A 16,953-nucleotide genomic window follows, 5' to 3' on the forward strand; every position below is an offset into this window, starting at 1 on the left:
ACCTGCTGGAAAATGCTGAGACGGGGCAGAATGTCTTAGATTGGACCGTAGCACCTGCTGACACATGCAATACCTGGGACGGATGAACATGTGGAAACAAAAGGGCAAATAAAGTGCCCTTGTATTGGCTGCCTTGGCTAATACCTGGGATCTGGTAGGGAAACTTTTGGAAGTCCCTTACTGGGACACTGCTTATATGGATGAACATGTGGATACACTAAAATGGAGTTGGTTAGCCAACAGACCTTTGAAAGTTTTCTCTGCCCTTGTGCAATGAAGCTGATGACATCTCAGAAATATCAAAACCACTCAAGTAAACTCTCTGAGCACTATTCTCCACATCAGGATCTCTAAGCTGTCATCAAACCACCATCTCCCCATCCCCAGGTGCTGATTTAATTTTGCATCGAAGAGTAGCCTCCTCCCTTTCACCTCCTGTGGATACAGAGAAGAAAAAATGGAAACATTTCTCCCACTCACCAACCTCCATGTATCTTGACCTTCTCCACCCTAACAGGAGACCCTTAGGTGTATGCATCCCTTTTAACTATGTAAACAATTTTTAAAACAAAATAAAAAATAGCATGCTGAGAGAGAGAGAGAGAGAGAGAGAGAGAGAGAGAATGAGCTGAGGAAGTCATGTTTGCCTTTCTAGCAATCCACTCTAGTCAGAACGCTGACACTCTCATGAGAACAGCACTAATATAGTGCCTAGCTTGAGCTAAACACTCCCATTAGACCCTATGTTTTTATCCTTCTTTACTGTGAATTCTGTACTATGAATTCATGCTCCGACCGTTTGGGGGATTGGTTCAGGCCACAGCACTGTGCTCTTTTTGACTTCAGGAGGCACCTGCATTCCCCGATGTCAGTCCCTTTCTTGCATCACAACTTCTTGGCTTCCATCATTACATTCCCTGCTACAGACTGACTCTCCTGCCTCCTTGTTATGAGGGCCTTTGCGGTTATATTGGAGGCAGCTGGATAATCCCACTTTGAGACCTTTAACTTAGCCACAACAGCAAAGTCCCAGTAAGACAATATAGTCAATAAGCTTGTGGGTTAGAATGTGGGCATCTTCGCAAGAGCCGTTATTCAGATTTCTACACTTTTAATATATCTTTTTAATATAACTTTTTAATATATCTGGTTTTCAAACTTTAAAAACTACATTCGGTGTTCATTTTCTCAAAGAAATGATCTGTAACAGACATAGATTTATTTGGTAACGAGAGATTGTCAGGTTGTGACACAAAGGCAAATAAAGTGCCCTTGTATTGCCTGCCTTGGCTAAAAGCTGCGCTTTTTGAATTAACATAAAGGATTTTGACGATCTACTATGCTGGGGAGAAATTGGCATTCTTGGAGTGGTCAGTGCTAGGTCTTTGTGCACCGTGCTTCCCATTCTGAATTTGAGAACTTAGCACTTCAGAGTGTTCCCTCTGTATATTGGGCTTGGCTATGTGCCCCTTTGAAGTTCTGAACCAGTTGTTGTTTATAAATAAAGCATGCCCAGTGCCATCAAAGTGCTGAGATGAAGGGCATGGCTCATTTATGAGAACATTGAAAATACAGTGCAGTGTTAGGGAGGGATCCTGGTTTCACACTTCCCCAAACTTTTCTCAATCCTCCCACCTTCAACTTGGTATAAAAAATACATGAAGGCCCCAGAGAGAATAATCAAAGATCTGTCACTCTTGGCAGACTGTTTCTTGCTTCCCTTTATTAGGAAATCAGAAAAAAGAAAGGAGAACTTGGATTAGAGCCCAGAGCACACATCAGTTCAGACGTTCCCAGAGCCGCAATACCTCCTGGACATCTCCCTGGGAGGTAGTATTAATGATAAGTTTAGTCTCAGTCTGAATCCTGGCAGGAGCTCAGAAAATGAATCATGTAGGAATTGCTCCTCTTTGAGATAAGGGGACTTGTCTTTTGTACTGCACAGCAGTCAATCAGGTGGCTTTGGGCTGCTATGTAGAAAGAGTGGAATCTTCCAGGCAATCCTGGGTATGGTGGCTCTAAGGGCTGAGAATAATTCTCTTGAGACGTACAGCTGTCAGGGAAGCCACACTCACAGCATGTAGGGCACCAGTGTGGTAAAGGGGGTCTGACATAGGCGGCTCTCACCATAGACCCTGACATCAGGTTGCCATCCATTCGGGTTCCCAAACTAGACTTTACTTTTCTTTGTGGTTTCTTCCTATTTCATTATCTCCTTATTCAAGTTCTCCCTCTATCTTAGCTATATACTTAGTTGTTTTTGTATTTAGGTAAATTAAAGCAGAATTAAAGAGAGAGGTCTTCTATCAGTAGCTTGGTTGGGCCAGGACAAAGGCAGTATCCAGGATCAAAGAGCCAGGAACAACTCTTGGGCCTGCCACATGGCGGACAGGGATGCAGGTGGCTGAACTATCACCTGCTGCCTTTCCAGGCACATTAATAGAAAGATGGATTAGAATTTGCATTTGTACATTACTTGCAGGCATCCCAAATGACAGCTCTACGTGCTGTGCTGAAAAGCCCACTCTAAGTCCATTTCTTTACATCTGGACTAGGAATTTTTCAATTGCTCACTCTCCTCCATGCCTCTGGCTGCTATTGGAACTGATGCAGTAATTATATTAACACTGCAAAGAACATTGTTATCCTTGTATTTATTCCAATTCTCTTGGACCATTCCCAGTATTTCTTTATTTCTCTTTCTACTTTTGTTTTCCCTTCAACCAATCCACAAACACCCAGAGCCATTCCTTTGTATTTCTATAATTTGATGGCTTAAACCACTGACAGTTTCCAATGTCCACAGGATAAAATATTGTTCTTTAATGACAGGTGTGTGTTCTGAGGAATGCATTGCTAGGTGATTTTGTCATTGTGTGAACATCACAGGGTGTACAACACAGATTTATATGGTTCAGGTCAATCCCTTCATGTGGCCTTTTGATGCAAACAAGACATGGAGTGATCAACAAAATGTACAAAGCTGCTTGTTTGTATAACATGGTACATTATTTTATTGTACTTAGGCTTTTATAAGTAGAGTCTATGGTGATGAGTCTATAGATTATGATACATATATGATACATATATGAATCAGAAATATGGATGCTCACTACCCCTGTCAAGTGTCATACATTGTATGTAATTGAATGTGCTACACCTTTCTTCAAGTAGCATCTAAGTAGGCTGACATGGGCATCACCACAGAGGCCTGAATAATGTATTATTCTATGGTATTACAATGGCTGTGATTTCAGTTTTTAAAAGTTTTTTAAAAAGTTATGTGTTTGAAAGTCAGAGAACGAGAGAGAGAGAGAGAGAGATACACAGGTGTGCATGTATCAATCACTCCTGAGGTGGTTGCAACAACCTATACTGGGCTAGGTCAAAGGCAGGAGCCAGGGACTCCATCTGAGTCTCTCACATGGATGGCAGGAACCCACACAATTGAGACATATTCTACTGCCTTCCCAGGTGCATTATCAGGAAGTTAGATTGGGAATGGAACAGTCAGGATTTGAGTTGAGAGTCTAGTATGGAATACTGACGCCACAGGTGGCATTTTGATTTCATGTGACACAATAGCATCCCCTTTCTGATAATCTATGGCATCACCACTAAATATACAGTCCATCATTGAGCCCAAGATATCATGATGCTTTGCATGAGTATCCCCAAGGCACGGCTCAAGAAACTTTTCATACACTGGCCTACCTCACCTGTTCATTAGTATTTCTCTTATTCTTCCAGTGCTTTCATAGTCACACTTGTTAAATCCCAGAAACCCGTTAAAATTCTGTTGTGTGAGCAAATGAATGAAGAGTGGCTTCCATTTCAGGTTTTTATGAAGAAATCTTTTATTTTTAAAGGATTGTCTAAAAATTAGGGTACTGAAAGCAGAGCTCTGGTTTTTATTCTAAATCTGAATCATGCTGCTCTGTTTTCTTTTATATTCCATTTGCTTTAATTTGAGCTAATTGAGTGAGTGAAGTTTAAATTAAAGCCAACTTGTGAATCCATTTGCCTGTTTGATTTTTCAGTATTTTATAGTTGGAAATTAATTCTTGATGGTCAGAAATTTACCTCTTCTGACTCTTTCCAGGATCTGCTTCAAACCCCACAGTGAGCTCATTTCATGGGAACTCAGATTGGTACAGCAGTGTGTGGATTAAGAATTTGTGGAGGAAACAATGATTTTTAAAGTAATGTCAGATGTCCTTATAGGCAATAACAAAGTAGCTTATTATAATGATCTTTCTCAGTACTGGTCAGTAGTAGGTGGGGCCAATTTGTGAACACAGGGAGTGAAGTTCAGAAGAGAACACAAGATGCTCTAAAAGCAGGTGTGGGGCAACGGCCTTTAGAGATCTTCAAGTATAGCATCACTTACGAGTGGTCTAGGAAAGACGGGGATGGAAACAGAACCAACCCAGCAATTGCAACCACCAGTTGATCCGGCCAATGGACTGTGCCGGGCCCTGTGCTTGCTAGTACATGCAAGAATCTGGTCTGGGAACACCTCAGACAAAGTTTCTTCTGGGATCCTCCCAATCGAGCCTACGGACTCAAAACCCTAACCACCAAAAGACAGAGGACAGAACAAGTCAATCAACCACCTCAGCTATATGTTGGCAGTGAAAAACTGGGCAAACGGAGACTCTATGATGAACTAGGTCAATCAGTGGATTCTTCAATGACCTCATCATGCTTGGAGCGGTGAGAGTGGCAGCAATTCAGAACTGTTGAACTATCAAAATCACTTGAGCAAGACCCTTGGAGCATGCCCCACATCTGGGACCTGGGGGTGGGGTGGGAAACTGGGTGGGGCTTCTCTCTTAAAATCTCCTTTTACATCAGATATATTAAGGAAACAATATGGAACTAACCGTCTTGCCCATCTTCCTGTAGCGCTTGAACCTTTTTACCCTAATTATGTCAAGATTGTAAAAAAAAAAAAAAAAAAGAGTGGCCCAGGAAGATGAAAACCGTGTTTGAGTAAATAATTCTGTAACCACAGTCAGGTATCATAGACCATAGCAGATCCCACTGCAGAGACATAATTCACTAGCATGTCAAGGGAAATCTATTGCTCAGGTGAGTTCTTCAGCAAATTCTAAGAAAATTCTCACTTTCCAGTGCTCATCAGTTTGTAATCTGGGAGATCCTGGTCAGTATGGCCATGTCTTTACACTTGCATCCAGCTGACATCAGATGCTTGCTTGGTGGCATGGAATCAGAACTAGGGGCTACTCTGGGATATGCATGCTTGAGGACATCCAGCCCACACAGGTGTCACAACCTTGTCTGCAAGAGTAGGGCATTGGAGTGGAATATGGCAGATCTCACCAGCTGAGTAAACTTGAACATCTTTCTTGGCATCTCTATATTTAATTTTCCCTATGGGAAATTTTGGTAAGGGGTTTGTGAGAAATAAATGAAAAATGAATGAGGAAATAGATAGTAATCTCCTTAAAGGTTAGAAAGTCTTGATTAAACATCTGATATGAGTGTACACTGATTATATTCATTTTTTTCATTCAGTGAATATTTACTGGATGCCTACTTTGTGTCAGCTGCTGTAAACCATATTTTTGTACTGATGGAACCTATTAAATCACAGTCCATGAATTCTGAGGAGACCTATGACCCAGTTTGGTGGTGGTCTTCTTAAATTGTTGAGTACCTGACATCTTTTGTTCTTTAGCTTGAGCCACAGTAATCAAATGTGGGACTGCTGCCTTTTATTAGTTTTAATGTAATCACTGGTAAAATGCTTATGACAATTTCTTAAAAAACCCCACTCTACTTATATTCACAAACTATCTATGGATGGGCATTGTGGCATGGCAGTTTAAATATCGCTTAAGATTCCCACACTCCCTATTGGATTATGAGTTTTAGTTCTAGCTATTCAACTTTATCCAATTCTTTGTTGATATTCTTAAGAAGCATCACATGATAGTTCAAGTTCTTGGATTCTTACTAACCCAGTGAGAAACCTGGATGAAGTTCCTGGCTTCTGGCTTCAACCTGGTCTATCCTTTCGAAGAAAAATACTTTTGAAAATAATGTTGTCAATTTAATAATAATTTAAAATAACTGGTTTTCTATAATAAGCTAGCTTTAAAACAGAATGATTTAACCCATGTTTCTGTTGTCATTAAAATGTGAAGACAATGTGTTTTTCCAAATTTCCAGATAATCTTCACTTTCTTTTTATTTAAGGTTCTATTTATTTTTATTGGAAGGGCAAATTTATAGAGAGAAGGAGAGACAGAAATAAAGATCTGCCAACTGCTGGCCTGCTGGTTCATTCCTCAAGTGGCTGCAATGGCCAGAGCTGATCCGATATGAAGCCAGGAGCCAGGAGCTTTTTCTGGGTCTACCATGTAAGTGCAAGGTTCCAAGGCTTGGGACCCTGCTTTATTGCCTTCTCAGTCCACAAGCAGAGAGCTGGATGGGAAGTGCAGCAGCCGGGACATGAACCTGCACCCATATGGGATTCCAAGATGAGGATTTAGCCACTGAAGCTATTGTGCTTTGACCCAAGAATCCTGACTTTCATTGTTTATATTCTTCATGTTGTATACTGGACTCTGCATTGCTGTATCAGTTGTGCAGCATTTGTCAGAAAGGGGACAACTTCTTTCCATTTTAAAAAAACAATTTTCTTTAAGATGTAACACTTGACAGCATCGTAACATTCTCCTGCTAAAGCAAGCATCCCACAAGGCTGCACAGATGCAGGACTCCAATGTCACTCATCATGTAAAAAACAACTGTGAGATACACTTTAGAAGTTTTGGTTGCACTCTTGGGCCTCAGAAATATGATATCAAACTAGGAAAAAATTAATTGCATTCGTGTTGCTGCTCCCATTGGTATGGTTTATTTTGAATTCTGTTGAACCCAGGTAGAAACGGATGTTATTTTGCCCACATCCCTCACAGATACTCTAAATTTAAAGGAAAGATTGTTTGTGTGGTCTAGAAAACATTGCATATTGTACTTCATCTGATATGGCAAGAACTGAGCTATTTCATATGAGTCTTGAAGTCTATTCCCTTTGAGTACTAGGTGTTTTAGCAAATGTTTAACTTTGTTGGGAAAAGATTTGTCTAAATGCATCATACTCATTTTGCCATTCTCTTGAATGTAAGATCACTATCCTAGCTAGCCTGGGACTTTGATGATTTCATTTCCTCATTTATTTATTTATTTAGTCCATTTATTAGAAAGGCAGTATTAGAGAAAGAGTGGCAGAAAGAGAACAAACATTCCTAGCTATTGGTTCACTTCTTACATGTTCATAACATTCCTAACTGGAAGCTGGGAAATTAACTCAGGTTTCCTATGTGAGTAGCAGAGAGCCAACCACTTGAGCCATTTCTGTTCCAAGGATTTGCATTGCCATGAATCTGCAATCAAGAGCAGAAGGTAGCTTGAACCAAATCATTTCAATATGGGATGCAGGTATCCCAAGCCATATCTAAATCAAGAGCAGAAGGTGGCTTGAACCAAATCATTTCAATGTGGGATGCAGGTATCCCAAGCCATATCTAACTGCAAGCTGAGTGCCTTCCCTGCTTTTCTTTATTTTAACCCTTAAATTTTCATGCCCTGGGAAAATTTCTGAATCGAGGCAAATTGGGACATCTATACACCATATCATAGCTGGATGTGAACTATACTTCATGGCTTACACACAACCCTGTGCTGTCAGTAGGGGCTTACCATGTTGAATATTGTGGTCTAATGATGTCCTCAGAATGACTAAGGGAAACAGCATCATTTGCCCTAAAATTACATTGTGATCAAGCCAGCCATCTTTATTTGACCAGTTGAGGGACTCCTGTATTCAACACTGCTTCTTAAGTGCATGGTCTTCATTAGCTGTGTCCTCCCGTGATATCCAGTGACCCTGTTGGCTTTCAGGATTCTTAACAGGAGAATGAGGGTCACCACAGGTTGATTTCTAGATATGTGTAATTATTATTACAAACATAAATAATGAGGAGCCCAAGTTGTTGGGCCATCTTCCATTGCTTTCCACCGGTCATTAGCAGAGATCTAAATCAGAAGTGGAGGCAGCCAGGACATGAACCACCATCCATATGTGATACTAGTGTTTCAGGCCAGGGAGTCGCATGCTATACCAAAAAAATTTGCCCCTTCCTTGAGTAATTTAGTGGGTTTTAGGTCTTTAGTTTACATCTTACACCCTATACAAAATGCAACTCACATTGCTCTATCTACCTTTCACTTGTAGAGCTCTTTGTTTAAAGGAACATTGAGCCTAGGACTTTAAAGTAATTTAAAAAATGTGTTATCACAAAGTCATAAGAAAAAAAAGAAAAAGAAGGGGGAGGGACAGAGGAAGGAAAGTATTGTATTCTTTTATGCTTCTGTGCATGAAATTCTTAAAATCTGTTCTCTACACATTAATAAATAAAAATGCTGGTAATTATAAAACACAAAGAATTTTAAAGAAAATCCACATTCTGGAAAGAAGAAAAAGAAAGGATTAATATCCAGAAACTGTAACTTCAGGAAATTCAAAAATAACAAAATTAATAACCCGGTGAAGAAATGGGTAAAAGATACAAACAGGCAATTTTCAAAAAATGAAATATAAATGGCCATCAGACACATGCAGAAAATACACAGTATCACAAGGTTGAGAAGTAAATGCTGGTGAGGTTATGAAGAAGCTAGTACCCTAATAAACTGTTGTGTATTAGGTGTGCAAGTTGGTAAACCATAATGAAAAAGAGTGTGGAGTTGTTGCAGAAAGCTAAGAATAGATCTGCCATATGATCCAGTTATCCCGCTGCTGGGAATATATCCAGAGGAGATGAGATCAGCATATAAAAGAGATGCTTGCACTACTACATTTATAGCAGCTCACTTCACAGTAGCAAAAATATGAAATCACCCTGCATGTCCATAACTGATAATTGAATAAAGAAGGTATGATGTGCATACATGATGAAATACAACAGCCACACAAAATATGAAATCCTGACATTCAGGGAAATAAATGGAACTAAAGATCATTGTGTTAAGTGAAATAAGCAAGAGTAAGAAAAATAAATATCATGTATTTTCTCTGACTTGTGGTAGCTTATGTATAGAGTATGGAAACTGCGGATATGAAATAACTTCATATTTCATTATACACATTGCTTCACTGAATCATATAATGTAAGTGATTACACACATTTTATTTCCTACATCATGATCATTGTTACAAATCTCTCACTCTGTAACACTAATATCTCTGTCTTCAAGAAAAATAGAGTGTGTATATATATATATATATATATATATATATATATATATATAATATCTGTATTTGAAGTGAGTGTGGTAAAGTGTTAAAGAAACTGAAATAATAATAATAATAATAATAATAATAATAATAATAATAATAAAGCAAGGTCCTGAGGGAGGATGAACATTCAAAAATCAAAGTCCCTTCCTTTCTGTTTCCTTGGACTTACACCTTCATAGTGAGTATATGGATAGCAGCCCATTGTGCGGATGAACAGCGGCTCCTGATAAGACCCAGACTGTACCTGTGACAAGGGATCCGACCCCGTGGCCCTTTCCCATGGGCCCCCTCTTTGGGCGCTGAGTTGCTGGCAAATTCTTTCAATCATTGATTGCTTCTTTGTCTCACTAGGAGAATGTTTACTTAAAATGCTTATCTGCAGCACATACAGTCAGTGGAGAAAAATGTAAAACACTCTCTTTGGTCATAAATGAAGTTTCCTGAGGAAAAAGCCAAGGTAGCTTTGTTAATCATTAAACCTGCCCGATGGTCAAGTATGAACTTTTACTCTGGTACAGGTTTGGACAGGATGCAAATGAGTGAGTAGGTAAGTTACAGTCCAAAACGAGTGAGTTACCTGCTTGGTAGCTGCAGGTAATAGGATCATTGGTTCTGGGTAGAGAGAAACAAGATCATTTTGAGAAAAAAGATGAGTTCTCCTTTGAGTCTCAAGGAATGAACACAAAAAGGTACTGTTTTCTGTTTTTCTGGGCACTACATCTCTTGCTAATGTTGTACTGAGCAAGATGAGAGATCTAAAGTAGCAACCTTACAGCTTTGTCTCAAAGGTCCCAAAGGAGGTGAAATGAGGGAACTGGAAGGAGAAGGAAGAGAGGAGTGAGGACAGTGAGAGAAGAAACGAGGAGAAAGGACCTACTTAAATGCACATGGCTTTTCTCTGTGGTTGTAAGTTTTCTTGTTAAAAGAAATAAAGTGATTACAAGCTTACCCTTATGAAGAAACAGTGGAATGATTAACTCGTTCTAAGAAGAAGAGATCATTCTAGGAAGAAAAGATACAGGTTGGAATATAGGTTTCAAGAATGTTTATTTTCATGGTTCTAAGTTGAGAGTAGGCAATTTAGGAGTTGGCAACTTGGGAGTAAGACGAAATGTTAAAGTCACACAAGAAGATTGAAAGTAAACATTGCTGTGCTATGTGTATTCCGATGGGTGCAACAAACGAGTCACATCCTATGCTTCTGGACAAAGCAGCAAATACTCCTGGGGACTTTCTCTATACAGCAATTACATCTCTACAGATTGAATGCTTATAGCTTGAATTCTGTTCCAATAGATCTAAAATTACAGGGAATTTTGTGACTTTAAGGAACACTTGCTGAATCTCCTTGTAGATTGGAATTGTTTATAGAAATGCAAAGAGCGTTCACCCCTGCTCTGTGCACAACTTGAGGGCAGGTGCACAGGTAATTTGTTTCCCAAATTCCTGGCACGGTATTCAGCATGTAGTAATAACGTAATAAACATTTTCAGCTTTGATTTAAATATAAGTGCTTTTGTACTATGGGCTCTCTTAATCAGGGCACACTTATCAGGTAAGTGGAATTAATTGTGGGATTTGTTTCTTCTCTGGGAGTTTACTGTGGCTTCTATATTTTCTGAAATGATATATTCCTTCTGTTAATCTTTTTGTTTTTAAAATAAAGTTAAATGTCCAATGATACATATGTGCATATACTTTTGTAATTCCTTGAACTCTAAGAACTCTAAGAGCTTTTGTCTGTTGGAAAATTTCACTGATTCTGTCTGCATAAGTGCTGGGAAACAACTCAGCACCCTCGGACAGAGCAGGCTTCATGGTGTTGTCCAAAGCCTGAGTCTTTATCCAGCCTTTAAGGATTCTACACATCCCACATGGACATGGAGGCTATCTCACCAAGATTAGTTGAATCCAGATTGAGGATATTCACATTTGTATTCATCACTTAAAATTGACTGAGCATCATGTGAGCTCTTTCTAGTAATGGTATGAAAATATGACCTTGAATCACTTTAGAGACTGTACCATGTTGAAGAAGTTGTGGGATATTATGCTCTTTGTTCCGGGCTCCTTAGAGATTTATTATTATTAATAATTATTATTATTACTTGAATTAAAAGAGGTTGATGAGAATTGGAATGTCTGGGGAAAGATCCAAAGCAGGGAGTGGTTCCTGAGTGGGGTCGGGCAGGAGGGCTGGGATCTTATTAGGCCACCAAGAATTTTTGAGCAAGCTGCAAGGCAGCAGCAGGAGTTAAGCAAAGCCTGATGTGTGGAAAGCTTGTCTGAGTGATAATGAGAACTGTATGGTGACGGTGCCAGGTTCAAGAAAAAGAGTCATGAGAGACAAAGCTAGAAAGCTAGGATGGGGCAGACCAAAACACAAAATCATGCCTGTCTTTCCTGCCCTCATTATTGTATGTTGACACATAGAATTTGTTATTTTTATTTGATTCTTATCATTATGATTTATTTTAAAGGAATATTTTTTACAGAGAGAGAAGGAGAGACACACACAGAGAGGTCTTCCAGCTGCTGGTTTTCTCCCCAGTGGACTCAATGGCTAAGAGCTGAGCTGATCTGAAGTCAGGAGCCAGGAGTTTCCACCCCACCCCCTGATTCCCAAAATGGGAGCAGGGCCCCAAAGCCTGGGGCCATTCTTCGCTGTTCCCCTGGGCCATAAGCAAAGAGCTATATCAGAAGTGGAGCAGCTGGGGCAGAAACTGGTGTCCATATGGGATGCTGGCACTAGTGGCAGGATTAGCCCGCTGTGTCACTGTGCAGTCCTGCTAAATAGAATTTAGTTTTAAAAGTCTAGTTATCATTCAGTTAATGGAAGAGGTTGTTTTTATTATTTACCCAGCTTAAGGATACAGAAAATAATCTGGTAAAACAAGAGGGATGGTGGTGATTACGCATGATTCTTAGATCTTTCTCCCAAGCTTGGACCGGTGATTGGTCCCTTGGAAGACTTTAGGGCCATGTCTGTGTCATCTTCATCTCTCAAGTTTCAATACAATGAAGTTATGGTAAGAAAAAAAATGGCAGTATGTTTTTTACTCTATCTCTGTACAGCAGAAAAGCTATGGTGTTTCCATCAAAACAGAAGATGCTCTTAATGTCTTAGAAGGATTGATTTAGGTGGACTCAATGGCTGTTGTGCTGATCTCTCTGATGAGCATTGAACTGCTGCTTTTGGCAGGTGAGTAGAATTGTATTGACATGATTGCAGATAAGAACATAATAGGCTTCCATGAAAATTATTATTAATACTTAAACAAGTACTCCTTTTAATTTTCAGTTGAAAAATAAATCTAAGTGGTTTACTTTGGTGGAATAATTGAAGCATCTGCTTCAGACTTAAGTTTCCTATTCAAATTTTTTTCTGTTTTGTAGTTGTATTTATATATTAAATTGTTGTACGTAGCTACTTTAAACTCAGTGGAGATTACTGTAGTACTTCAGCGCTTTTAAAAATGACCTGTAACCTCCCTGTCATAATCAGGTTTTGGGCTTGATGTTCAAATTCTTTTTAGTAGATTACTTCCCAAAGGGAGTAACTTACTTTTGCTTAGTGATTAATGAATGCCTGTATTATAATATCTTTTTCTTAAGTCATGTCTCCAACTCTCTGAGTTTTTGTTCCTTATGTTTTGTATTCTCATGGCATTGGTTTTTTGGTCTTCTTTATAAAGTATCTAACCACCTTTGAGGCGTAGGAGTGGTCTGGTCTGGTTTGGGTTTCTGGAGATGTTTATTTTGTCTTGAATCATTTTCCATTAGTCTCAGGTGTGCAGTGTGCTACCTGCACAGTGGTACATGAAAGTTCTGAGTTAGCCATAGTAAGTGTGTCCTGGATTATTCTTTACACTTTTTTTTCCTGATATACAATTGACAGCTATTCTGTGGATATTACTTTCATTGCTTCTTTCCTTACTGAGTAACTTAACTTTAACTGATTTTTTTAAAAGCAAATTTATTGTTTTAGAAGATTTATTTTATTGGAAAGTCAGATATACAGAGAGGAGGAGAGAGAGAGGAAGATCTTCCATCCACTGACTCACTCCCCAAGTAACAGCCTGAGTTGAGCCAGTCTGAAGCCAGTAGTCTGGAGCTTCTTCCAGATCTCCCACGCAGGTGCAGGGCCTCAAGGCTTTGGGCCGTCCTCCACTACTTTCTCAGGCCAAGAGCAGGGAGCTGAATGGGAAGCGGGGCCACCAGGACACAAATCGGTGCCCATATGGGATCCTGGCACGTGCATGACGAGGACTTCAGCCACTAGGCTATTGCGCCGGGCCAGCTGTTAACTTTTCTATGATGCAAGTTCCAGCCATGATCTAGGCAGTGGCTTCACTATAGGCAGATGAGCCAAAAACCCAGCAGAATCTTGCATCTGTACAGAAAGTCATTCTGATCTCTAACAGGAAGGTAGAAGACAGTGGATTAAATAAGAGAATTGAAGTAAAAATAACTTCTTGAAGTTTATCGTTTCTCAGAAGGAGAAATACAAAAAAGAAGTGATGGCTTTATAATTAAATATGGTCAGCAGGTGAAAAGGTAGGAAAATGAGAGGAGGGATTCTAGGTTCAATTAGGAAACAAAGTGAGACTCTTCTCTAAGGAAGCAGAAATTCAGAACTGTCCTGAGCTTCTGAATTTCTAAAATGAGAGGGTTCAGTATTTTCCTTAAAATCGTGCTTCTGAAGGTGTGTTGCCTAGACCAGGGGCACCAGATTAGAAATTCACATTCTAGCACCCAGACCAAATGAACCAGAAAATCTTGTCGGAGATCTAAGCAATCCGTGCTGAATCAAGCTCTCCTGGCGATTCTAAGGCATGCTAGATTTTACTTTAAAACATGGGGAAGTAGTAGATCGAGTTTGATCTTCAAAACTAATGTTTTTCTCAATTATTGACAGCAGCTCACCTGACTTTACGTATTGAACCTGAGGAAGGTAGTCTTGCAGGGGGAACGTGGATCACAGTCATCTTTGATGGTAAGCTTGGATTTTATCAAACACACATTTTTTATTAATAACTCACCATCCTAAAGAATAGGATTTGATTTTCTACCTCATGAAAGAACAGCATAAAAGAGGGCCCGAAAAGTGAAAGACGGAAGGACCAATATCTGTCTCTCCAGTTGCTGGTTGACTGATTCACAGAACACACCATACCACTGCATGTCCAGGACTGCTTGCTTACCCTAAGTTACGGGATGAAACTCTGTAGTTGATGTGGGATATGGGTGTCCCAGCTGGCATCTTAATAGCTGTAACAATTGCCTGTCTCCATAACGGTTTGATTTTAATGTCTCAATTCTGCTATGGTGTGGAAGCTTTAAACATGCAGTAGAAAATACGCTTGGAATTTTTAATTTTGGTGTTTTCCATGGATATCGATATGTAGTACACATACTTTCATGGTACTGGGCGGTGGCAGTAAGTCACAGCACCCAGTCAGCCCTCCAATCTGGAGGCTTAACAGCTGGTTCTCTACAGTGGGCTGTGTTGCTAGGGTTTGATGTCCCACAGGCAAGGTGTATTTGAACTTGACATTTTAAACCCTTTTTACCTTACAAGGTGTGTATGGAGATGTAAGCCATTGCAAAGTGAGGTGCGTCTGTACTGTTGATACTGAGCCATGGTTTAGCATTCCTGTTTCCTGTGCAATGCAAAGTAACTTTCAGATATAAAAATATTTCTTGGATTTGGTAAACATGAAGACTCACAATCCATTTATAAACCCATAAATGAGAACACCCCCAATAGATAGCAGACACAACTGCCTTTGGAAATGAGTAATATTATTTTAACCCTGAGGTAAATTCAATGTAGATTACATTGCCCTCATGTTGCTATGTTTGGACATTACCTGGAGTGGATCATCATTGCTTAGCTGAGATTTCCCCTTTTCTTTTGGATTTAGGTTTGGAGACAAGTGTCCTTTATCCCACCAATGGCTCTCAGCTGGAGATACACCTGGTGAACAGGGTGGTGCCAACACTGCCCAGTATCCCCTGCGATGTCACTCCTGTCTTCTTAACGTTGCCGGTGGTGACATGTCAGACCAGGTATACCTGTCTGGGGAAAGGAGGATCAGACAGGATGAATGCATGACTGGTTGTCCTAATAACCTTTGATTATGTTACGGCAGTTTCTGCTGTAATCTTAATTGCCAGCTACAGTTTCTTTCTTCCTTCTGTTTTGTTCCCTTTCTTCTTTCCTCCCTCCCTTCCTCTTTCTTTCCTTTCCTCCCTTCCTTTGTTTCCTTTTCTCCCTTTCTTTTTTCTTTTCTTTTCTTTTCTTTTCTTTTCTCTTCTTTCTTTCTTTCTTTCTTTCTTTCTTTCTTTCTCTTTCTTTCTCTTTCTTTCTTTCCTTCCTTCCTTCCTTCCTTCCTTCCTTCTTTCTTTCTCTCTCTCTCTCTCTCTCTCTCTCTCTCTCTCTCTCTCTCTCTCTCTCTCTCTCTCCTGTCACAGTTACTGAGGGATATGGAAAGCCAGATGAAGTGAACCACTGGTTTACTCTCCAGATGTGCACAATGGCCAGTGTTGCCCAAGCCAAAGCCAGGGGCTAGGAGCCTCACCTGGTGTCCCACATGTTTGGCAGGGGCCCAAACGCTTGGGGCATCCAATTGTGCTTTTCAAAGGTCGTTAGCAAGGAGCTGGATCAGAAGTGGAGCAGCTAGGGTATAAACTAGAGCCCATATGAGATTCTGGTCTCAAAGGCAGTAGCTTTATCCACTATGCCACCACACAGCCCCAGCTATAAGTTTTGAAAATATTTCTTGTGAATGTAATTCTTCAAAGGTCCCTGTGCGGTTCTATAGTATAAGACAGAGTGATAATATGGGGGAAATTTTTAAGGCGTTGCTTTTTGTTTCTGCTTTTTTTTTTCTTTTTGCTGAGTCCCGTGGTTATTAATAAATAGCTCCATTTTGCAATTTGAGCATCTATTATTTGGAAAATGCATAATAGTAATGATTGTGTACAAATCTCAAACCAATTAGAAAGAAAATTTGCTATTAACTTTGCTGTGTTCAATATTGTATCTATTTGGAAAATATTTATGTAAGATTGCAGGTGATCTATTATTCTGTTCAAGTTTTTGTTGGCCTATGAGGTTTATGCTGTTGATTATTTGCTCATGTCTTAGAGATGCTGAATGAAAGTAGATTATTGGTGAAGAAAACAATGTCATTTCTTTTAGTTTCTTTTTTCAGAAACACACTCCACCCTCCATTGTTGCCTGTTACAACCCGCCACCCACTATAAATGCCATCTGTGCCCTGAAGATTGAATTAAGGTTCATCTTTCCCTTCTCTGAACGGGGCAGAAGGAACACCTTCATCCAGAGTGTGTGTGCACACTCTTTTTTTTTTTTTTTTTTTTTTTTTTGTAATTTATCTCCTTGAAAGGAGCTGAACTGATGAGAAGCCAGGAGCTTCCTCCAGATGGGTAGACAATCCCAAAGTTTTGGGACATGCTCTGCTGCCTTCCCTGGCCATAAGCAGAGAGGTGGATGGGGAAAGTGGAGCAGGCAGGACACAAACTGGTGCCCACATGGAATCTCTGTGGTTGGAAGTGGAGAATGAGTCACTTGAGCCATTGTACTGGGCCCA

At 39.9% G+C, this 16,953-nt stretch overlaps 1 protein-coding gene across 1 annotated transcript in view; it reads left to right on the forward strand.

Annotated features, from left to right (window-relative positions):
- Positions 1 to 12,462: 12,462 nt before the first annotated feature.
- PKHD1 (PKHD1 ciliary IPT domain containing fibrocystin/polyductin) overlaps positions 12,463 to 16,953 on the forward strand; it is a 440,412-nt gene continuing 435,921 nt past the window's right edge. Inside the window, exons 1-3 of the mRNA XM_058662233.1 lie at positions 12,463 to 12,536; positions 14,253 to 14,330; positions 15,262 to 15,406. Of these exons, the coding sequence (XP_058518216.1) occupies positions 12,485 to 12,536; positions 14,253 to 14,330; positions 15,262 to 15,406 (275 nt within the window). The 5' untranslated portion in view covers positions 12,463 to 12,484. The remainder of the gene's footprint in view (positions 12,537 to 14,252; positions 14,331 to 15,261; positions 15,407 to 16,953) is intronic.

The sequence above is a fragment of the Ochotona princeps genome, chromosome 1 (assembly GCF_030435755.1).
Source record: "Ochotona princeps isolate mOchPri1 chromosome 1, mOchPri1.hap1, whole genome shotgun sequence".
Classification (NCBI taxonomy): domain Eukaryota; kingdom Metazoa; phylum Chordata; class Mammalia; order Lagomorpha; family Ochotonidae; genus Ochotona; species Ochotona princeps.